At 35.9% G+C, this 24,490-nt stretch overlaps 1 protein-coding gene across 5 annotated transcripts in view; it reads right to left on the reverse strand.

The window, feature by feature from the left end:
* SCFD1 (sec1 family domain containing 1) overlaps positions 1 to 24,490 on the reverse strand; it is a 110,808-nt gene that overhangs the window by 60,852 nt on the left and 25,466 nt on the right. For all 5 annotated transcript variants that reach the window (XM_021004259.2, XM_021004261.2, XM_021004262.2 and 2 more), the window contains 2 exons: positions 17,051 to 17,136; positions 14,586 to 14,685 (listed from right to left, as the gene is read on the reverse strand). In XM_021004259.2, coding sequence (XP_020859918.1) covers positions 14,586 to 14,685; positions 17,051 to 17,136 — 186 coding nt within the window. The remainder of the gene's footprint in view (positions 1 to 14,585; positions 14,686 to 17,050; positions 17,137 to 24,490) is intronic.

The raw sequence follows: 24,490 nt of genomic DNA on the forward strand, positions 1-24,490 counted from the left end.
ACACATATAATACTACTCAGTGCCTTAAAATATAATTGGGAAAAATTTAACAAAATAAACAAAAATACAATATAACATAATAGTAATATGTGGTTTTCTAAGTCAATATGTGACTTGTAGGTATCCTGTGTATCTATTTAATTTTGGCACCACTGATCTATGCCATCAGGATTTCATCTAAAGTGAGATTCGTATAAACATCATTTATAAGTATTTTATGGTTTATGAAGTGTGTTCCTCACAATAATACTTTGAGGCAGGTAATGAAAGTATTATTATCCCCACCTTATAGATTAGAAAACTGAGACTCAAGAGATTAAGTGAATTATACAAGGTCACAAAGGCAGCCAGTAGCAAAGCTATGACTCAAGCCTAGGTTGTCTGACAAGAACTCTTTCTACATTAGACTATCTTTCCCACGCAGAAATGCTGCCAAGTCTATTCTTAACAGTTTTCAGTGAAAGGGATTCTAAAACTCCAATGCTTTAGACTGCTCCAAAAAACATGGTATTTTCAGATAGAGTGTTCTTTTCATGTCTAACCTAATTCATATAATTTATATTTTATTACATATATTATATAATAGATTAAGTATAATTTAAGTAAACTTCCATTTATTTATTGAAAGAACTTTTTGCCTTCCAGAATATCATGTCCCATGACCTCTAATCCTTTAATGTTGCAGGGCCAAGTCCTGTGTAATCCTGATTGTGACTCCCCAATATTTGAATTGTTTCTTTCTGGCCACTTACAGTATTTTTTCATTGACCTGATAGCTCTGAAATTTGGCTATCATGTTCCTTGGAGTTTTTATTTTGGGATCTCTTTCCTGAGGTGATTGGTGGATTCTTTTAATGCTTATTTTGCCCTCTGGTTCCAGGACTTCAGGGCAGTTTTCCTTGATAATTTCTTGAAAGATGCTGTCACGATCCTCCTTTCGATAATGGCTTTCATGTAGTCCAATGATTCTGATATTGTCTCTCCAGGATCTATTTTCCAGTCAGTTGTTTTTCCCATGAGGTATTTTACATTTTCTTCTGTTTTTTTCTTTCTTTTGAATTTGTTTGATTGATTCTTGATGTCTCATAGTCATGAACTTTCACTTACCCAATTCTAAGTTTTAAGGTATTGTTTTCTTCAATTACCTTTTGTATTTTCTTTCTCATTTGGCCAACTGTAGCCCCCCCTTCTTTTCGTAAAATTTTTTATTTTAAATTTAAATACAAAACAAGAAAAGAAAAAAGAAACAAACTTAAATACTAGAATCAAAATAATACAAAATAAGAAAAGAAAAAAAAGCATTGCTGTGTGCACAGCAGAATGCAAGACTCAAAATACATAGCAATAAATTTCCATTTCAAGAAAGCCTACATAATAAATATTATGCATTGTGTTGACAGCTGTCCATCTTTTCTTTGCTTCCTTCTAAGTTTCCTTTTGTTCTCTGCTGTGCACTTTTCCATTTGTTCTTTCCCCTCGCTTCTTCCCCCCACTCCCAAGGCTACAATTAAATGTGAAGATACACCCCCCCCCACATATAGACATATATACACACATTATGCCCATACATACATAAACTATACATACATATACTTACATATCTATAATCATACTCATATATAGACATAGACATTCACATACATCTATGTAAGAATATACTATACAAAAATATACTATCATATGTTTCTTTGAGGGTGGATAAGTCCAAGTCTTTCATATTTTTCCAAGTCCATCAACTCATCATTTCCTACACCACAGCAATATTTCAAACTTATATTGTCCAGCTGTTTTAAATAGTCAAAAACAATGCTGATGAATATGGTTGACACATTTACAGTTTCCCTGTTTTTCTCTTTTGATTAACTCTATTTTAGCCTTAACTTTGTCCCAGATCATAACTACCACCCCTGCTCCTTTTTCCCTAACAAATTCTACTCCAGATGTTTATTTTGTGTGTGTGCATATCTCATTTCTTATCACTCTTGACTCTTCTACTTTACTTCTACCCACTACCTTGCCCCCCTATTACCTAATCTACCTCGCCTCTCCAACCAGGATCCCTCCCTTATTCTCCCATTTCTATTAATCTAAACACCCTTCTATACCCCCCCTTTAACCTATTCCTTCAGCTTCCCTTCTAAAGATGCCTCCCTTATTCTCTCCCTGTCCCTATCCCCTTAGCCTTTTATTTTTTTCTGAATTTAAAAGACTTCTATCTTTTAGATAGACTCTTGTCTTCTGGATATATGTATTGTTCCCTCTTGAACCCATTCCCGATGAAAGTAGGTCTCCAGAACTACCAGCCTCCCTCCCCCATCTAATTCCTCTGTGCTAGTTCTTCCTCTTGTACCTCATTTGTATAAGATAATTACTTTTTTTAGCTGTTCCTAAACAGTTTTACTTTTTAAAATTATATCATACTCAGGTCTACCCCAATCTTTCTTATGAACTACTCAATTACTAATAACAATCTTAGATACATATATTTCACATTTCCTCATAAAAAAGGTAAATAGTCTGTCCTTATTGAGTCCTTATGATTAGTCTTTGGTTTATACCTTATATTTCTCTTGGCTCTTATATGTCAAATCTTCTATTAAGTTCAAGTTTCTTTCTTTCTCTCTCTCTTTTTTTTTGGTTAAACAAAATTCTGAAAGTCTGACAATTCATTAACTATCCATTCTCCCCCCACCCCCTTTCAGGATTATGCTTAGCTTTGCTGGGTATGAGATTTTCAAAGTGCATGTGTGTGGGAAGGGATGGGGGGGGTTATAGGAATGAGGACAGGGGATAAAGTACAGGAAGACTGGAAAAGTAGTAAAAGGATAAAAGTTCAAAAACCTGAAGATTTTATATTTGGTTCTACAAGCAAGAGGGAACCATTAGAGCTGACTGAACAGGGAAGTGACAGAGTAAGACCTGAAAAAAGTAAAATGAACTTACTTTTAGCTACCTCATATCTCTCTGAAAATATATTTTTTTAAAAATCCTCCTGATAAAGACAAAAAAAGGTGAAAAGATTCATGATATTTCAGTGGCAGCAATCCCAAACACAGATGTCAAAGCTGATAAATTCTGTGAACATTTCATTAACTCTGTACCATCTAAAAGGTCATTTAAACGAAATTTTTTCCTTGAGATAGGGATGACATGATAAGTGACAATCCCACGAAATAGAAAGGTGTTTACTTTATAAACCTCTTTTAACCACTAGAAAAGATTCTGAACAAAAATGAAACTTTTTTAGATCGGTTAATTATTTATAGTAACCATATTATTAGCTATACAGATATGACAAAAAGATTGATAGTTAAGTTGAAATTTTATTTGTCTAACCCACACATTCCCCTGGTTTCAGAATTCTGAAGACAAGATGTAAAAGTACAATTTATATAACTGTCAATTCTTTTTATGCTAAAAGCTAAGGCTTTCAAAATATGTATGTACTCAAGCCCCAGTACAGTCCTTACAGGAAAGTGGTGGCTCCCTCCTACCTCTAGGATCAAATACAATCTATTTGGTATTTAAAGCCCTTCAGTCTGGTTTCAAACTGCCTTTACAGGAGAATTCATTCCTTCACTTCACATACGCTCCGGACTCAGTAATTTGCCTTCTTACTTTTCCTTACACAACATTCCACCATCCCATCACTTCCCCACCTGCCCTGTCAATCCGTCTCTTTGATTTTGCAAAGGCTGCCCCCATGTCTGGAAGAGATTCCTACCTCATGGCACTTCACAGTATACTTAGACTCTTTCAAAACTCAGTTCACAAAAGCTTCTGTTCCATTCTGCCTTCGCAGTGACCCAAAGGTCCTTTTAGCTATCTGTGGTAGTGACTTTGAAGAAAGAATGGCTGCCACCCTGTTGAATATTAAGTTCATTTATGCAGAATTCAAAGTCATAAGAGAATCTATTGGAATATAACAAGTCAGCCAGAAAACACATCTGTCATTGACCTTCACATGAGCAAATTGTATAAGCAGAAGAATTGGTAAGGACAGATCAAGACCCTGTTAGAACGTAGGGTGAAATCAGGAAATAGAGATTTCCTTTTCCAAGGCCAAATGTACTTTGGGGATACCAGAGTAAGCTATGCTCCTTGTTTCAAAGACTTCAAAAAGATATAGCTAGATGAGCACACACATACGTGTGTGTGGGGGAATGTAATACTCAGGACAAGGGCATGAATCCATGTGAAAAAGGCACAGATTGAAAAACTGATGATTTCACTAGAGAGTTATTCTTACTGAATTTGCACTTTTGTCTGACAAATTCATTATTATGCCATTAATAAGGGAAATGCCATTAATTCAATCACAAGCAAATTCCAAAGGAGTGTTGGCATCTGGAAGCCCCATCCACTGGAATCTCCCCTTATTACTGTGTACTGTTATACATGTCAGGTTGGATGCTACACGCCCCAGTTTTTTTCCTTAACCAACTGGGAAATTTTACAAAATTCAAACTTAGTTATTATCTATATATATGTATGTATGTATGCATACATACATATTTCTAAAAGCAATTATCATAGCAAACTCCCATGTCTTAAAATACTTTTGTATTTTTATGCCTTTTAACAAAATATTAGGACAAAGCATATGGTCTGATATAAATGCCATAAATATTACTAAAATACTAAACTACAGGAAGATTATAATTATTATTATAAATATTCTATATAACAATGATAATAAATAATTGTTTTTTAAAAAGCTTACATGCACAATTTGAACTTGTTTCTTGTGATAGAAATTTATGGAACCAATGACTGATTTTTTAAAAATTATTTTAAAAATTTGAATATATATATATATATATATTCTCTCTCTCTCTCTCTCTCTCTCTCTCTCTCTTCTCGAGAGAGAGAAGAGAGAGAGAGAGAGAGAGAGAGAGAGAGAGAGAGAGAGAGAATTGCTATAAAGCTAGGAAGGAGACAGACTATATATGACTTTAGATGTCAAACTGAGAGGGTATGTGTTGCATCCCAAAAGGCAAAAGGAAGCCATTGAACGCTTCTAAGCAAGGGAACAACATGGTCAGATTCGGGTTACAGAAATTATTTTGGCAACTGTGTGGAAGATGAAACTTTCTTGTCACCTGGCTCTCCATTTTCTCTGTTTGACATGAAAGGCTCTAGTCACTTGCATGCCTGCCCAACACACCAAAAGAGTAAGTATCAGAACCTTGGTATTACTTAAGAGACACACTTGCCTGAACAGATTGAGTAACTTAGTAACTACTAGTTTAATTCCTTAGAACTTGTCTGATCAAGTGAGAGAGGCATGATTTAATTATTTTTTCAAAAGGATACTCTATAGAACAAGGAAGAGAAGTTATAACTAACTGATAAAACCTGGATTCCAAATTTACCACTGCCTGTACTAGATTATGCTGTTTTTCTATGTCTTAGCATTTTAAAATTTAAAACACCCTTTTCTAAATCAATCATAATATGCATAACCTACACATATTAAGCAGATTTTAAAAACAAAATCTGCTTAGAAATGTAGTATCAAACTACTGGTTTCTATGTAGAACATTGATCCCATCTAGTGGAAGTAAAAGGTATAAAATATGCAATACCTACAATAGATTAAAAAAAAGTAGAAAGAAAAATTTTTAAAAATTATACTTTAGGAAACCACCATAGTTATATTCTGTGAAATTTTTATATCAGTTATTATCTAGCACATATCTAGAACCAAATAAAAAAACAGCTCACGATTAAGTCAAATTATACTATACTATTATTTGAGATTATTCCCATGACAATAACTTCACATTTACAGAAACTCTTAATATTATAGCATGCTTTATGATTCTATTGCAAAGATGGCCTAAAAAGTGAAAGGAGAAGAATGGCATGTATAATAACAGTTCAATATTAACTGTTTATTTTATAGGTATGTGTAAATTACTCGGGGCAGAGCAAAATAAATTAATTTACTGATTTACACAATAAATGCCACAACTTTTTAGATCTTTAAAAAACCTTTAGCATGCAATACGTACTTTTTTCTCTAATCACTCATTTTGCACAATTTGGCATTGAACTGACAAGATTCTGACATATATTCTTTAATTCTTAACATGACACCACAATTTTATCACATCAAATATTAGGAATACCTCTGATGAACAGTCTTTTTTTTTTTTAACTTTAGCTTTGATTACAGCCCATAGGTTTTTAATGAGGTTTAAATCAGGTGAGGTCTCCAAGCAACTGAAACATGTTTATCTCTGTATCTTATAAAAGAGAAATGCAAATTAAACAACTGGAGGTTTCACTAATGCTAGGAGATGTATAAAAACAGACACACTAATGCACGGTTAGTGGAGCTATAAATTTAGTCCCACTATTAGGGAAAAAAATGTGGAATTATGTGAAAAGAGTAACTAGACTGTGCATCCTTTTTCACCCAGACACATCCTTACTGGGCATATATACCCCACATTGGTCAAAATCAAGAAAAAAATAACCCTATAAACACAAAAATATTTATAGCAAGCCTTTTTTTGGGGAAATGAAATGCTGGAAACAAGTGGATGAACACTGATAGGAAACAGCTGAACAAATTACGGTATATAAATGTAATAGAAGTACCATAAAAGTCTACTATAAAAATGTGAGAGATTCAGGTAAACAGGGGAAGACTTGTATGAACTGATAAAGACTAAAGCAGAACTAGAGACACAATATGGACAACCATATTCCACATCCTAAGTTCCTGGAGAAGCTGATCTACTCCTCCTTGGAGCAGACTGTAAGACAGACAGACAGACACAGACACATTTTGGGGGGATTTTTTCCCCCTCAGGAGGCTTGAGATACTTTAGTGCTTCAGACACTTCCTAGCTGTGTGACCCAGCAGAAGTCAAGTAATTTCTCTAAGCCTGTAAGAGTCTCTAACATCCCTTTTAAGTATTATTCTCAGTGAAGGAGTGATGAATTTAGATTTATATAGGTTGATATACTGATATACTGAGAAGCAGTCCAGTTGACTGGCTGACTGAGTGCAAACTAGCCCACTATATGTTCAAGGCACTTGGCCATGCACCACCTTCACATTCCAACAAGTTGTCCACTCAGACAATCTTGCTATCTGCCTGATGCTGGGCACTTACTCCTCCCTTTTCTGCTGTCTCCTGCTGTGGGAACAGTAATCAAACCAATAATACTATACACTAAACGCTAACTCTCTGACGCTGTAGACCAAAATTAACTTCCCTGGCCACAATTCTACTATATGGGCTCCTTGGAGGAGCTGTCTCCATTTTTATATTTGCAGAGATCATCAAAAGTAATAGATTGGTTGGTTTCATTCAACTATTTTGTTTTCTAAGAAGAAAGAGCTCACTGGAATGCAAAAGTATATTTGGAAATGACATGTAAAAAAGAAGGTGGCAATAAAATGTTAAAAAAAAAATTAACACTAGTAAGCCCAGATAATATATTATCTTTCCTTTCTTCTCACAGTACAACTCCTCTATATCTACATTTCAATGTCCTAATTTCTATTCTTACCAATCCACAGCTCTTGTTAAGGGAATCAATGATTCCTCGTGGACAATCCATGATTTCTTTCCTTCTTTTTTAGTTCCCTAAGGTTTAGAACTGTTGACCACCTTCTCTTCAATACTCACCCTAGGTATACTGTGAGAGAGTGTGGTATATCAAAAGACTGCAGATTTTTCAAAAAAATAATTCTTAAATTTCAATTCAATTTAAGCAAATGCCATAAACAAAGTTATAAACTGGGCCTTACAGAAATAATAGCTAATCATAAAATCAGATATAATAGATGTATATCTGTCTATCTGTATCATTAGAGGAAACTCTTGAATCAATCATTTCCTCAATCCTCTTAAGAATGCCCCAAGATACCTAGTATACTTTCTTGCACACAATAGACACTTAATAAATACAAATGATAGATGGTTAATGCCTCAGCAATCTACTTTAGAGAGCTGTCATGAAGTACAACTGAAATAATGTATGTGAAATCATTTTCAATTCACCAAATACTTGAAAAATCAGTTGCTATATTAACAAACTCACTGAAATTATTAGGGCAAAAAGATTACACAAAGACATATTGCTGTGCAAAGTCTGAAGATTGGCAACCCAGCTCTATGGGGGTTAAAACTAAATATTCCCAGGGAAGGGCACAATGCCCATTCCATTTTCCCTTTCAATCCACTTAACCTCTTTCCCCATCACTATCAGCATCTTATCCTGTCCTTTCAGGTCATATACGTAATTATCTTTTCAATGCTTCACTTTCCTTTGGCACCTATATTCAATGTATTACCACATCCCAAATTTTTCTATGTGCACTTTTCAGATATAAACTTTTGTCTCTATTCCTACAGTTACAACTCTATTCAAAATGATATTTATCTTATGCCTTGAAGCAACAAACATTTTTATTGGGCTCACTTATTCCAGAATCTAACCCATCAACTTTATACACAGGCATTTTATGGACCAGTCTTTCTCCAGAGTGATTCCCAATTCCCCCCATTCACATTAGAATACCTAACTGGAGGCTTTGAGTCCTACCAATTATACTACCCCTTCCTAAACGTCTTCATATTTTATTGTGCCTAGTACTAGGACCTCTAATCATCAGCAATTACTTTCTTTTTCTCCTGACTGATTCATCTTTCATGTCTTAATAATGTTCTTTTTATGCATCTTCACAAAGCTGTCCTTACAATTCTGGTTAAAAATTCTCTTACACAAAGCTTTATCAGAATTATTCTATTTTGAGCAAGTTTAGTAATTCCACTTACCCCAAATACTCATTTGTCACATTCATCCCTCAAATACCTAACCTAAACACTCACGGTTATCTCTGTAGTCCTATAAAACGATTTTTCTATCTGACCTTTTGATTAGTTTTGCTAACTGAAGCAAAGAGGTGTAAATCACCCAATAAGGTGAATATTCTAAAAACCATTTGGATTCTGAATAAATTTTTGTTATTATATTTGGACATAAGCATGCTGCTTAAAAAATTCATAATACCACATTTCAATAATCGAGTCAGAAATAAATGAAAAAGTAATAAGATATGTCACCAACACATAATGCAAAAATCTTCAGAGATCTTTTAGTCAACTCCACTTCCAGTCTAAGCACAATTCCTAGATAAGTTATTGATGTAAAAATAGTTCCAACAAGGAGGCCAAATGCAACTCAAACTGCCTCAGCCAGCAACCACTTACATCTTTGTCAAGTGGAAAGACATAGCAACCAAAGGCAACACTAATTTACAACATTAACTTATTTGCAAAAAGTTAAAAAGAGAGGGCAGCTAGGTGGTGCAGTAGATAGAGCACTGGCCCTGGTGTCAGGATGAACTGAGTTCAAATCCAGTCTCACAGACATCTGACAGTTACTAGCTGTGTGACCCTGCGCAAGTCACTTAACCCCAATTGCCTCATCAAAAAAAAAAAAGTTAAAAAGAGGAAGAAAATGGCAATCACTGGAAGGACCATGGAATAACAGGTACATCATAAACTATTAGTGGAACTGTGAAACGGTACAACCACTCTGGAAAGCCATTTGAATGATATCCAAAATATCACTATGTTGTACATAAGCTTTGACCACTAATACCATTACTAGATATATAATCCAAAGAAACTGTCAAAGAAAGGAGGAAAGGATTCATACATACAAAAATATTTCTAGCAGCACTTTTGGATTTAAAGAAAAATAAGTCTGAATGCTGCACTGGGTACCCACAAAATATTAACAGACGTACACAGTATGTAATATAATATTGTGAGTCTGTACGAGAATAAAGACAAGCATTTCACAGGATGAGCTTGGATGTAAATTGTACTGAAGAAGGGGATAGCCAGGGATTCATATAAGTATTGACGAACTCACAGAAAACCCAAAAGAAAAAGGCAGATTAAAATGTACGAAACAGAAAAATTAATGCTTATAATGTGCATTTCTCTGCTATTTACTAAGTTCTCTTCTTTTTAAACAGCAATAACAATTATTTGATGTATAAAACATTATACTCAACTTAACATTTCACTTTATTGTTCTAAGAGCTTCATGTGCTTAAGTTTCTTCTCTTCCAAAAAGACTGTAATTAGGAACAACCTCATATATTTCCTTTTTAAACTCTACTGTGCTTAGTAGGGCCCAATAATGCACAATATGAAAAATTTCTCCAAATTATTAGTAAGAAAAATACAAATCAAACAACTCTGAAGTTTCACCTCTCTCCCAGAAAACTTGCAAATATGAAAAAAATGGAAATAGTAATGTTGAAGTGAAAAAACAGACAGGCACAAGTGGCATTATGCTAAGAAAATGACTAAAATATGTATTCTCTTTGACCCAGAGAACCATGCTAGACATTTACCCCAAAGAGGTCAACAATAGGGAAAAAAAATCCCATATGTATCAAAATAGTAACAGAAGCACTTTTTACGGCAGCCAAAAATTCTAATGATTGTGGAAAGGCTAAACAAACTGTACTACATAAACATAATTGTTACTACATTATAAAAAACCATGAACATGAAGAATACAGAGAAACATGGAAAGACTTAGGTGAAATGATGCAAAGTGAAGTAAATAGAAACAGGAAATCAGTACACATAGTTACAATAATGTAAATGGAGAACAACAAAAAAGAAACTGAACTTAATACTGTTTTCTTTATAATAATATGAAGAAGAGAATATGCACCTCCCACTCTTTTCTGCAGCAGTAGAGAACTATGGGAATGTAATATTATGTATACTGTCAGATTTAGTTGATGTACAAGTTCATTTTGCTGAATTACAACCCCCTATACACACACACCTCTTTAAATTTTCTGTTACAAGAGACGACACTGGGGAGGAGAGCTGGAAGGATATATTTGGAAAGGAAAGAGATATAAAAGCAAAATATAATCAATAAAAATTAAAAACAGAAAACAAAAGTGGTATTGCTCACCAACCAATTCAGAGATGTTTATGGCTCTGTGAAGCTTGGCTATAATTTGTATTTTCATTTTCAAAGACTTTTCTGCCAGAAGAAAGGACTGTTACAAAAAAATAAAACACATACACACACACACAAAAGACAAATAAGCACATCCAAGGGAAAATCACATTCTAAGTCGACCAGGAATACAAACTATATTTTAGGTTTTAGGATGTTAGATACTTCAGAAATCTCTTGTCTGTATACGACAAATATTCTCTTCCAGAAGAGAATCTGAAGGCACTAAAAATGGTGAATACCACAATCTTAATATATGTGATGGAAGACAACTTGTTTACATAATTGGATGGGTAATTCATTGAGACAGTAGGTATAACTTGGGCAATCACTACTGATGGACAATACACTGCAGCCAGAATTGAACAGGAAGACAGGAATCTAGATTACATATGGAAAACTACCTCAAGATTTCAATGTTTCCAAGCTGCAAGTCCATCTTTTTTTCTTTAAACACCAATATTTTCCTGGTCAGTGATCTGACTACACACATAGATGGCTAATTCTGAAAAGAATACTACACTTGCAACCAACTATTTCCTGATACTACAACACACTGTCAATGAAGATTTATATAGGAGGAACATAAGGTATTATCAGAGAGAGAAAAGAAAGTATGCTAATATTACAGGAGCAGAGGGAGATAACCAACAGGGATTGTGGGGAAACGGCTACATGTCATCCTAGATGCCCCAAAAACAATCCATCAGGGCTTAGAGATGCACCACTCTACTAGGCCATAGAAGAAAATAATTTCTCAACCTCACCACCCAAGCACAGGACTTGACAGAGGAATCCCTGACTTTCTGCAGCAATGCTGGGGAAAACAAGCTAGTCTCTATCAGTAGAACAAGTCAAAAGTGCAATAGGAAGAGTGCTGGCAAACACCTCTGGAGCCTTTAAGGTGGTCTCAACACTTCGTGCCTGAGCTCAGCAGCACCCAAGAGCAGCCAAGCCTAGCTAGGCTTCAGAGTTGTCCCCAAGGCCTTTGCCAGCAGAAGAGTAACTTTAGGGCATACTTAATGGATCCAACATGGCAATCCCAGACTACTCCCTTCCTCAAACCCATGGCTGGTTGCATCAGTTCAGCTCAGAAGGAAGAAGTCTCTGGGTGATCCAGAAGCGGACAGTACAGAAAATTCTGTGAAATAGAGTCTAAGGCTAGTCCAATCCCAACAGGGTCTATGCAGCCAAAGAGTAGCACAGAGAATATCCTCAGGGTGTTCCAGGTAGGGTCCAATGAGGCCTAGTTGTCTCAGATACATGACAGAAGAAAGTTCCTAGGCAAAATCCAGTCCAAGTAGGCCCAGAAGCCTGTGGTGGGAATCCAACACAGGAATAACTTCTGAAGCCAACACTAGAGGAGGAAGTCCTCAGGTGGAACATACAGCAGGGAGAGGTCCTAGAACCCTGTGATAAGAAACCCATGAGACCCTGAGTCCCCTGAAGGAGAGACCTGGTCTGGCCCACTCTACTCAGGACCAGGCAGGCCCTCTGCCTACACCATTTATTTACAGAGCCTGACACGACTAAGATGACCATGAAGAAATATTTTATTTTGAGAGAAAAAAAGAAATGGAAAGACTGCACATCCCACTGGTATTTACACAATATCAAGAGATTGAAAGGAAGGGCACCAGAAAACCGGGTGGACCCTGTGTGGGAGATTTATGAGGACATGGATGGTTATAATATGTACCGTTTTAGGGAGCACTCACATCCGTGAGATTAAAAAAAAAATTCACTAAAGTATTTGCTACTCTTCACGATTAGTGCCTCCCAACTCCCTCATGGAAGAAAATATTCACTGAATGCAGAAATAGGCTAAACCTCATTTCAGAAATTACAGAGAATTTTCAAAGACTCGAAACTGCTTCCTACAATAAAAGCTCACCTTTTTAACAACGATACTCTCCTGGTGATGCTATATGGCTATGAATCACGGAACTTTAAGATTTTCAGAAGAATCAAAATTGTAAGTGGTTCAAAGAGCAATGGAAGTCAGAGGAATAGGTCTCATTTACACTAAAATACAGCAGCACTTTTTTTAAATAGCCAAAAACCAGTAAGAAAATAAATGCCCTTTATTTGGGTAATGGCTAAATAAACTATGGTATATGAATGAAATAGAATACTATTGTGCCATATGGAATGACTAATATGAAGAATTCAAGGAAATGATACAGAGTGAAATAAGCAAAACCAAGAACAATTTACATGATGACCATGGGAACACAAAGGAACCAAGACTGAAAGACTTCTAAACTCTAATAATGTCAGAGGATTCAACAGTGAAGCATCCACTTACTATAAAAGGGGTGAAGAGTGAGGCAAACATTTTCAGATATGAACAATGCAACGGTCTGTTTTGCCTGAATGTATTTGTTTGATATGACAGGACTCTATTGTGGGGCTGAGAAATGGCAATAATGTTAAAAAAAAGAATAGAAGACCAACAACTATTTTTAAAAGGGAGGTAGATGAGACAATGGCTTGGGTATTTGACATTCATAAAACATTACAAGAAGCCGGAAGAGGCTTCTAGCTTACTGGGAAGATTCATCTATGAAGGATTCATGGAAAGACATGCACAAGAATCAAACAACATGATAAGACTTAGATGAGTTGTGATCAGCACTTGTAGAGCAAATATTCAGAAGGAGGAAATCATGGATACATTGAAGGAGAGTGCTTTAATACTCTCCTTTTGTCTTACTGTTTTTCAGAACTATTAACTTCTTACATTTGTAATAAAACTTTATTTTTGAAGCATTTAACATTTATCCAGGATTTCTAAACACATTGGCTCTGTGAAGTTTTAAGAAAGGTTATTTTTCCTATGAGTTTATTCCACCAAGCTAAAATCATCAGAAATAAATTTCACTTTGAATTTTTGTGAGTTTCCTTTTAGTGTGTTGATTTTACAATTGATAGTATTATTATTAAAATGAAGACCTGAAACTAAGAGGCACATTTCTAAAAATGAATAATTTGGCGATCCACCAATATAACTGTAGATAAATACAAGAGAATCCCAGAATTATAAATTACTATATCCTAAGTAGAGTTGCCCATAGAGTTTTGATCATATAAATGAATTAATTTCCCAACAGCTAGGAAATTATTTTAACCAGAATACTCCTTTGAATACCCATGACATAGGTGAGATTTTACTGTATTATATAAAGATGATTTTAGGGAACATAGTTAACTTAATAAAAGTACTGTAAAGAGGTCTGGTGGACCCCTACTTAAAAATCCTTAATAATTAGTTCCAGTCACTGTTTATACTTTAATGGAATTTCACCTATTTGAAAATATTCTGCAATGAAAATGGCCTTAATTTACTCAAAATAACAAGGTTTATTTGACTTACTAGTAGTTACTTTGAATTACGGAACAAATCTTTTGTTATAACTTCAGCACAGGAATATTTGTCTATGTGTTTATTAATGACTAGCACATATAATCTATGTATTAGTAATGGTGTAATGATGTTACACTAAATGGCCATGAATACTACTATACTTCAGTACTAAGTGATGTAGTTAGTCTCTTACCAGAACGTCATGCACCAAGGCTTGGTATGTCCAAGTATGATGTAAAGGGGTAGCCAAATCTATGTTCCTGTCAACAAGGACTAATAAAGGCCTTTGGAAACTGTAAATGAAAAATATTTATAATTCTTGATATGATATGTATGGAAATATGTAGAAAATTCTAATTTTTTTTTAGTATTTAGTTATTTTTATGCAGAGAACAATTATGTCATTACCAAAGGATCATAAGACTTTGAAATTATTAAATCAGGTTAAGAAATGCTTTAGATTATTATTATTATTACAAATTCTATGCATGAAGGATATTTACCTTATTTGGTTTTCTCTTACAGAAGGCAAACAATAAACCATTATAAAATACCTATGACTATGAGGATAAGGATAAAATATTCTCATTAAGATACTACCTCCATTAAAAATAATTTAAAAACAACAGCCAAAAAGACATGTGATTGGTAATTTTGTGCAAGAAGATTTAAAATTCAGACATGTATAATCATATCATCAATATCTATACTTTAAAAAAATTAAACTAAAAAAACTATTGCTCTCACTTTGGTCTCAAATTTAAAAGATTTGCAAAACTGGCAAGAAAATTTTTTAAAAGACTTAGTAAGCTAGTTATTTCACAGATGTTTTGGCTTTTTAAAAATGTATCTCCTAATCCACTACTCTAATAACAATTCATTTTACGGAGAGGACACTAAAGTTCTTGAAGGTTATGGCAAAAGAGCACAAGTTCTGGGATTTCTTAGAGACTAGAAATGCTTCAATCATGAAGCTGATAATTAAACATATTTATTTCCTAAGGACCAGGGCTAAGTTGGGAGAGAATTATTACCAGAGGGCTGGTCATCAGATGATGAACTGTTGTAGCCACAGTAATTCATTAAAAACATTTTACTAAAGCATAAAGAAGTTGTGATCTGCGCTGATGTAGAATCTAAGTTCAGATAAGAAATTAGAGATCCTTAAAATATTTAGTTAAAATAAACCTTAAATGAGAATTTGCTTTTAGAAATTCTGTTTCCAGTAGCTGCTTTTAAAAACATATTTACAACTACTGATGAAACTTTAGAACAATTTAAAGGAACTAATGAGCCAGGAAAAAGCTCAAATGATTCTAAAGTTTGCCTACAGAAAAAAAAAAAAGTTATACTCTACTTTAAACAAACATGTAACACGATTATCTGGATTTAAGCTCCTCCAAAAAAAAGAATAAAATTAGGGGGCAATTATTTTTATTACCAAATGATTTCCTACTGATTCCCTAAAATTGCATGTCATTTAAAATAAGATAAAGCATAAAAATAAAATTTAGGAAGATACATATTGCACATATTACATAATATATTGCAAATATTAAGATATAATGATCTTGTAATCTCCACATTATTAGAGTAACAGCATAATCCTTTACTATATAAAGACCAAATCTGGGTCAAGGGGTATGGACAAGGCAAGAAGTAGTTTGAGCTGATGAAATGGATGCTGGAAGACAGTTTTTCTCAATTACTCAAGACTAGCTAGGTTTAGGATTGAAGGGGAAAAATCTGCCCCAAAGCCATCTCCCCCTGTGTATACAATTGTGAGTCAACTCAAGCAGATTACCTACCGTTTTATTATTTTAAACCTTCAGCCCAATGCTCCCTCCATTATTGTGGCTTATAATCAAATTGATTATATCATAATTTATAATTTAATAAAACTCTCTCCATCATATGATTAGTCAATGTCTTCATGCTTGAAATACAACTAATCCATAACTCAAAAGCATCTTAACAGGGACAACTTCTCATTTAAATAATTGATGCTTTTGATTTCATGCTCTCCTGTTGTACCAGACCTTTGCTACTACAAATGAGAATCTATAAAAGAAGAATCAGATAATGGCATTACACACTTTCTATGGATTTTTTTTCATCACCAAGTGAGTTAAAATGACCACTACAGAGAAATACTTCTCAACTTCAAAGACACACTACCAGAACTAGGCTTTCTTCTGAAAGATAATAACTGCAAGTGAATTTTCTACCAAAGAAAGGCAACTATTTAACAAGACTCCATTCCCACATCTTAAGGATTAATTTAAAGTCTATGAATTCGAGCTTTCCATCTAGAAATATTGGAAAATTTATAAAGTTGAGTAGGTAGTATTTGCACAAGCACGAAAAATGTGGTGATTTTAAAACTGTGCATTCTCCTTTATCAGTATTAACATACACTATACCCTGGCCATCTAATCCTTATAAATTTCATTTGGCTAGAATCAATATTATATTCTTTAAAGTATTTCACCAAAACTTTGGATTTCATATCTTAAAAAACCTGATAGCAATTATAAGTTTAAAAGGACCATATTTTGGCTTTACATCAGAAAATGGGAAAGTAATCTCGAATGAGAGTAAAAGTAGTAATATCTTATTTTTCAGCCACCATAAGCAAAATACAAACAAATATAATACCTGAACTGGCCAGCCCCAAGTGTGTCACCTGTAAAAAGGCTGTTTCTTGCATCTCTTAGATTTTCTCGAAGTTTCTTATCTAGTTTCTGGGGGAAAAAAATAAAATTTGGGATTCATTCTTAAAAGTGCATTTTTACAAAATGGATATAAAGATTACATAAATGGTATTAAACATGCAAATTTCCCTATGAAAGAAAACGCTACTGCTAATGTAAAATATGCTATATTTTTCTGTTATTTATATACAATTATTAACTTTTTACTAAAGAGCCTTTAAGGTAGGCACTTATTTAATGAGGCCAAAGCTCCTTTTTCATGACACTCTTAGAGAACACTGAGATGCCATCAATTCATTCAGTCACATAGCTCTAAAGGACAAGCAGAAACTTCAGAAACTTCTAGTTTTACCTGAACTCTGACAATTATTTATGCTCTATCACGAGGAACTGACTTTGTTTTACTAAAGCTTAAAAGATGTAAGCTTATTTGCAGAGATGAGGGTTGAGGCTGGGGAAAGAACAGTTTGCAAGTGTAGCTGACTAGGATGGAGCTCAGGGGCTTAGCAGGTAAGGTGTTGCAGTGGATGGAAGCAGCAAAGAGCACCTGAGGACCACACTCCAAAAAAAAAATCTCCCACACACATTCTATATATATCACAGATCCACTGATTTTATCGTTGGGTTTAAGAAATTCCTTAATTCAGAAGATAAATGACCCAGAGGACCAAGGCACATTTACGCCTCCAGGTGAATTATTTTGATCAGCAAGCTAAATACCTAGCTCATCTCAGAAAGGCCAGAAGTGCCCTGGGTATCAGAAACTGGGATGCCCAGATGTGCAATTGAAAACTGTTAATAATAGTACCTGACTACACACAATCAACCAATAAGTTGGATTACTGCTTAATTTTTTTAATGCACAAAAAAAAATGCAAAAGGGGACCTTCTGCCTTTTAAAAATCTAATCCTTTTTTTTATTGTGAACTTAAAACATATTTCTTCAAAAAAAAAAGCACTAGTTTTTTTAAATACAGTACTTTCCCTTGTTTTTCATATTTTGAGATGTTTGTGTTTGCTGCTTAAGTTCATAATAAAAATGGAAAATATTTTTAAAAGCCACAAACTTACTCCAATGTACCTTTCTATGATGATTTCTGTCACAAATTATGTTTCAGCCAGCTGGCCTCCTTGCTCTTCCCCAATGGGAGATTCCCTCTCCCACTCTGTGCTTTTGTGCCCAGGTTGTCCCCATGGCCCAGAATGCTCTCCCTCCTTACCTTTACCTCTTAAAATTCCTAGATCCCTTCAGAGCTCAGCTCAAGCTTTTCCTACATGAAGGCTTTCCTTATCTCTGCAACTGTTAGGTTGCAGATTGTTCCCAAATTTCTCCCACTACTCTGTATATCCTGTATTTACTAATCAGTGTACATGTTACTTCCCTCCACTGAAAACTCCTAGAGAAAGGACTGGCTCTTTTTTTCTCTCTCTATCCACAGTGCCAAGAGCATATAGTAGATGGTTAAGAAATACCTGCGGAATGGCTAATGTGAAAATATGTTTAATAGAAAAGTATATGTAGAGCCTATATGAGATTGCACACCGTCTTGGGGAGGGAGGCAGAAAGGGAACTTGTAGCCTGGAAGCCACATTTGGCCTTCTAGGTCCTTGGGTGCAGCCTTTTGACTGAATCCAACTTTTACAAAACAAATCCTTTTATTAAGTGGATTTGTTCTGTGAAGTTTGGATTCAGTCAAAGGGCTACACTTGAGGACCTAGAGGGTCAGGTGGCTTTGAGGCCGCAGGTTGCCCCCCCGGATGGTCCGTGAGGCCACAGTTTCCCCAACCCTGGTAGGATACAGCTATCATGAAATGGCTATCACGTAAAAACAAAATGCTTCAAAAAACTTTTTTTTTTTTGGCGGTGGGGGCAGCGGCATCAGGGTGTCATTGCCGAGGTTCACATAACTAATAAGTGTCTGAGGCCAAAAACTTTTTTAAATAAACAAAAAACAATGAAGAAAGATGCAATTCTTTGTTGTAGGAGAGGAATGAGCAAAGCATGTTGGGCTGACATTAATGCAAGTCAAATAGAAGAGCTGAAAAAACTACGTATGAAGAACAAGGATAAAAGTGGAAATGTAGGTTGTGATGAAACAGGTAAAGTAGAAAAAATGAAATATATCAAAATACTTAATATATCAATTAGTACTGTGTGGGACAAGTAAAAATTTCTCATGTGAAATGTAAGCTATGCTCCAAAATATAGTGAGACTTCAGCATGAGCTGGGCCTAAGTTTCACTTTTGTTTTTGGGGAATGGGGGCTGTGCACCAGCTGCCCACCCCCTCCCTTGTTTTGTAACCACCCCCTCTGTTGGTTTGTGCCTTAACTTTACCAAATAAGGCAACCCTCTAGCTCCCAAGCTAGTTTTGAGTAAAATATATCTCTTGGGTTCTAAATATAGACTGTGAGGTCTCTTGCCTCAGCCAATGAGGATAGAGACTGAGACAAACAAGTGGGGAGGGGGTTTGCCTAAGACTATATAACTGCTGGCTGCTGTTTGTGCTGGGCCTCACTACTCCAGTCCTCCCTGGGAAGAAGACACCCAACTCTCACGGGAGACTTGCTAGAATAAAACCTTCTGTTTTCTACCTGGAGATACCTCTGAGTTTTTATTTGAGTAAGTGGTCTAAATCCCACTCAGTGGGGGATCGTCCAGTGTTTTCTTTGATTAGGGAGGGGGCTTCCCTTGCCGAGGTCAAGACCAAGCTCGCATCTGAGATTTCTCGAAGGTCTTGAGCTCCTGAGGGAGGTTACCACCCAGTCTTTAAAATACACCCGAAGAGAGGGACTCAGAGAAACAGAAGGTTTGTTAGGGCTCTGACGATTAGGGACGAAACTGTGAAATTCTGGCCGGCCAGTGGGTGAGAGCAGTCACGTATGTTGTATGCGTGCAACCCAAAAGTAAGCACTCAGGGGTCTGGAGGTAATTGGCACAGGGTGAGGGCCCTTTAGGATGGACTCTAGTTTGGGCAGAGTCTGGGCCTAGTCAAATAGCGAAATAGATACCTCATCGGAAGGACGCCGCTGAGAAAGCTTCATGGGTGACTGGTGAGGAGTGGGCAACCCTCCTCGGTGATTCGGCTGAGTCTATCTTTAGACTCAGGGAGTTCAGTGATGGCTCCCATAAATTCCCTAGGTGAGGGCCTAGGGGGTCCCTAGGAATGTAAGGGGCAATCTAAATCTGTGCAGTTGGAGCACAAATATAAGGGACAATACAAATCTGCACAGTTGGAGTGCAAATTTGAGGTACCTGTAGACAGTCCTTTAGGCAATCAGTTGCAGAATTGGAGTGGACTACCAAGATATACAGGAAAAGATAAAAGGAAAATGATTGGATATGGTTTGATGATTTGAAGATTCTACAGGGTGGATGGTTGTTGTATGTCTAGTTTCTTTTTTGTGTTTGTGTCTGTGCGTGCTGTGAATGAGTGTTAACAGTGTTTGATAGTAAAGGATTTGGCAAGAAAAGCATTCCGAGTGCTGCAGCTGGACTCTGAAGTGCGGCTTTCTTTCTCTCCCCTCTTACTCACTGATAACAGCAGCCTCAGAGGGGTGGGGCTGGATGGAAGAGAGAAAGAGAGAAAAATTACTTTATTATGTGATTGGTAAAAAGCAAGTTGAGAAGGATTTTTGAAGTGTCAGGTCAGAATTAGAAAGAAATAAGATATGTGCAGTTTTAAAGGGACTTTAATCAAAGTCCATTAAAAAGAAAGGCAAGAAAGTTTAAGCTTGTAGGAGAGGGAGTACTGTAGAAAGCTTAAGGAAGGTATAATTTATTTGCACAGTGTGAATAGAGGGTTTTGAAACCTTTGGAAAAAAAAAATTATAATTTCTCTCTCTCTCTCTGCATTCTAATTCTGGCCAAATTTGAGTATGGAGACAAAGAGGGAAAAAGGGAACCTTTTCCCTTCAGATCAAAGAGAGAGGTAGCACTTAATCTTTTCTGCCTCTCATAAAAGAGAGAAGTTTTTGTGTACTGGAACACAATCAAAAAGTAATTTAATTCATTCTGGTAATATTTAAAATGAAATGTGATGCTCTTAATCTAATGCTTAAGTTGGAATTTGTTACATGTTTGGCACTAAAGTAAATTGGGACCTCAGTTTATTTCACATAATTGGAAGGTACCTAACACAACGCCTAGCAGAGGGCAGACACTAAAAATGTTAACACCTATTCCTTAATTAGATGTGACTAGTTAGAATGCATAGTAAAGCTGTAAAAGCAGTTTGGGAAGAGAGAGGGAAGGAGAGCCCTATTCAATTATCTCCCTTCAGATTTGCAAAAAGAAAGCTGAACAGCTTTAGATGGTTTAAGTAAGTTGAGAAGGTGTGAGGAAGTGGTCTGTTTAAAGTAGAAAAATGGAAAAATAAAATTCTTTTTTTTGGCCTAATTTAAAAACCAATAGATAAAAAGTTATGCAGAGATGGAAGGAATTATGTCCATCCACCTTTCAGGCTAGATCCGTGGGTGGGTTCTATTAGATCTAATATGGATACTGACTATGGTAAAGAGATTGGTTATTTGTGGGAAAGCAAAAAGTAGTCAGAATACTGGTCTAGCACATTTTTAAACTGACCTGATTATAATAGGTGATTCAGGGGCTACTGGAAGGGGGACTTTTTGAACCCTGTATTTCCCCCTTTGATACTCCCATCTTGCCAGTCCAGAAAGGGGATGGAACATATAGACTAGTCCAAGATTTAAGGGAAATTAACAAGGTTGTACTACCATCCCACCCAGTGGTCCCTGACCCCTACATGATTTTGGGAAGAGTAAATGAAGACAGTAGGTGGTTCAGTGTACTTGATTTAAAAGATGCATTCTGGGCCTGTCCCTTAGACCCTAGTAGTAGGGATATCTTTGCCTTCGAGTGGGAGGATCCTGAGACTGGAAGGAAGCAGTAGTATAGGTGGTGTGTCCTGCCCCAGGGGTACACCGAATCACCAAATTTGTTTGGACAAGTCCTTGAGAGAATCCTGGAAGGGTTTAGAGCTCCCCTTGGGACATAGGTATTACAATATGTAGATGATTTGCTGGTGACAGGTAAAAAGAGAATAGAAACCAGTGAGGCTTTGATCAAATTGATAAACTATTTGGGATCAGAAGGTATGAGGATTTCCAAACATAAATTACAATTCATGGAACGAGAGGTGAAATATCTGGGACATTTAATAAGTGAGGTGCAGAAGAAGCTGGACCCAGAGCAGGTGGCAGAAATCCTTCAAACTCTCCTCCCAAAAACTAAAAGGGAACTCAGAAAGTTCCTGGGGTTAGTAGGATACTGTAGAATTAGATTGATTCAAATGCGTCCCTCACAAAACCCTTGTACCAATACTTATTGGAAGAAGAACCAGAACAAATTAGATGGGGCCCTGAAGGGGGGGGGACTTAAGAAGTTAAAGGAGGTCCTTACCTCCCCTCCTGTTTTGACACTCCCCTCACTGGAGATACCCTTTCACTTATTTGTGAATGTGGACAAAGGGGTAGCAATGGGGGGTCTTGACCCAAATAAGGGGGCAAGATTATCTGCCCTGAGAAAAGAACTTGTTAGGATTATGCAGTTCCTAGACAATGAACTTAGTTTGCTGGAAAGTTGCAAGTTTATGTACAGTAGATAGAAATGATTTTGGAAGATTGGCTTTTATACCAGGGCAAGTTTAAATTTGAGAAGGAAAGATGTAAAGTGAGATCTCCTATGCATGTGAGTCCTGGTAAATCCTTATTGCAACTCCACGAGAATAAAAGTAACTATATCTGGCTTTAGGCTGTGATTTGTGAGACTTGCTGTTTGAGGAAAAAAGCCTTTTGGGACTATAACTAATTTTGTTTTGAGTTTGAATTTGAGTATAGTTGTCTGCATTAAATCAGTATCTGAGAGAAATGCCACAAGAACAGGAATTAGAGGAAATGTGATTTATTTGGGAAAAAGCCGAGGGGACAATCTTAGCCTCAATCTAGGATGGGATCCTCCTGGCTCAGTTTCCCCATTGTGTTCCTTTGGAAAGGAATGTTTCCCACCTGACTATTTCTGAGTCTGGCTATGAGATGGAACAGATACTTCATGATTGGAGAACTGCAACTCCATCTGAATTTAAACAAAGCTAAGGATGTTTTATCCTGTCATACGTGATACATCACATGTCCCTGCTCTTTTTCCTTCAATAGCAAGTTTCTATAATCAGAAGATTTAACAAATTTACTAAGATAATTGATTATGGAGCATCTTAGGTTATTATAGAACTGGGACTAGTGTTCCTGTATGAGTTAGGGTCTTTTAATTCTTGGTAATGGTATGGAGATAATCAGGGGCTTGTGAGAATGTTATTTTGTTATTTGGATAATATCATACTCATCTAAAGTTTTGTCACCATTGATTAATAATGTTAAAAAAAAGAATGGCTTGTGGAAATGCCATCAAAGAAACAAGGCATGACTAAAATTTTAAGATTTTATATATACTGTGATAAAAATTGATATGTATGTACTGGAGCCTGTGATTAATTCCATAGATTAATGTAAAGTACAAGACACTGGGTTCTGATGTGAATTTCTTAACATGATAATTGGCCACGGTTCCAATTTTGAGTCTGTGAAATGATCAGGGTTATAAAGATTAGAAATAGTAATTTAAAATTGTGCAAAGGTCCCTTTTACAGAAGAATGGACAGAAAGCTGGTTCCTGCAAGAAGACAAGAGGAGGAGGATGCTGAGATGCTGTGCTAGAGATGGCTGGAGCAAATACCAAGGACAAGAGGACTTCACTGATGGTGTTCCCTGCCAGACAGCTGTATAAGAAAAGACTTTTTGGTTCTTAAAGGGACAATTACACTATTGTTTTCTTTTGGGTCTCTGTATCTGCATTTATGAAGGGACTGCTCCTTTGATTTGTCAATGTTTAGATTAATACCTATATTTACTTAAAGGGGTGATGGTTAGAGAGAGAGAAGAAAAAGAGCGGAGAAGAATTTGAATTATTTAATGTGATTGCGAAAGGTACCAAGAGTGCCAATTGTTAAAGATATCATAAGAATGATAATTTCTATATGTGATGATATGAAGATGCAACTGATATTATCTGAAGTTTACAGTCTGTATTACAAAAGTAATTATTGTTTCTAAACTGTATTGTGTTTCTAAAATTCTTAGATTGTAAGATTTGAGAGGAATTATTGTCCTACTCCTGGTATGTCTCCTCACAATACAACTAATTCGACCTAAATTCTCCCTCCTGGGACAAGGAGGCAAACATCTGGGGGTACAAGTATATGATGATTTAAAAGGGAACAAGCAAGCCATTGATACCTCTATTGTAGCATGGGAAATGCAAATGGATGGGGAAATACTTGGCCCCCTGAAAGGATCATAAAAGAATATGG

The sequence above is a fragment of the Phascolarctos cinereus genome, unplaced genomic scaffold (genome assembly GCF_003287225.1).
Source record: "Phascolarctos cinereus isolate Bilbo 61053 unplaced genomic scaffold, phaCin_HiC Scaffold_3;HRSCAF=262, whole genome shotgun sequence".
NCBI classification, from domain to species: domain Eukaryota; kingdom Metazoa; phylum Chordata; class Mammalia; order Diprotodontia; family Phascolarctidae; genus Phascolarctos; species Phascolarctos cinereus.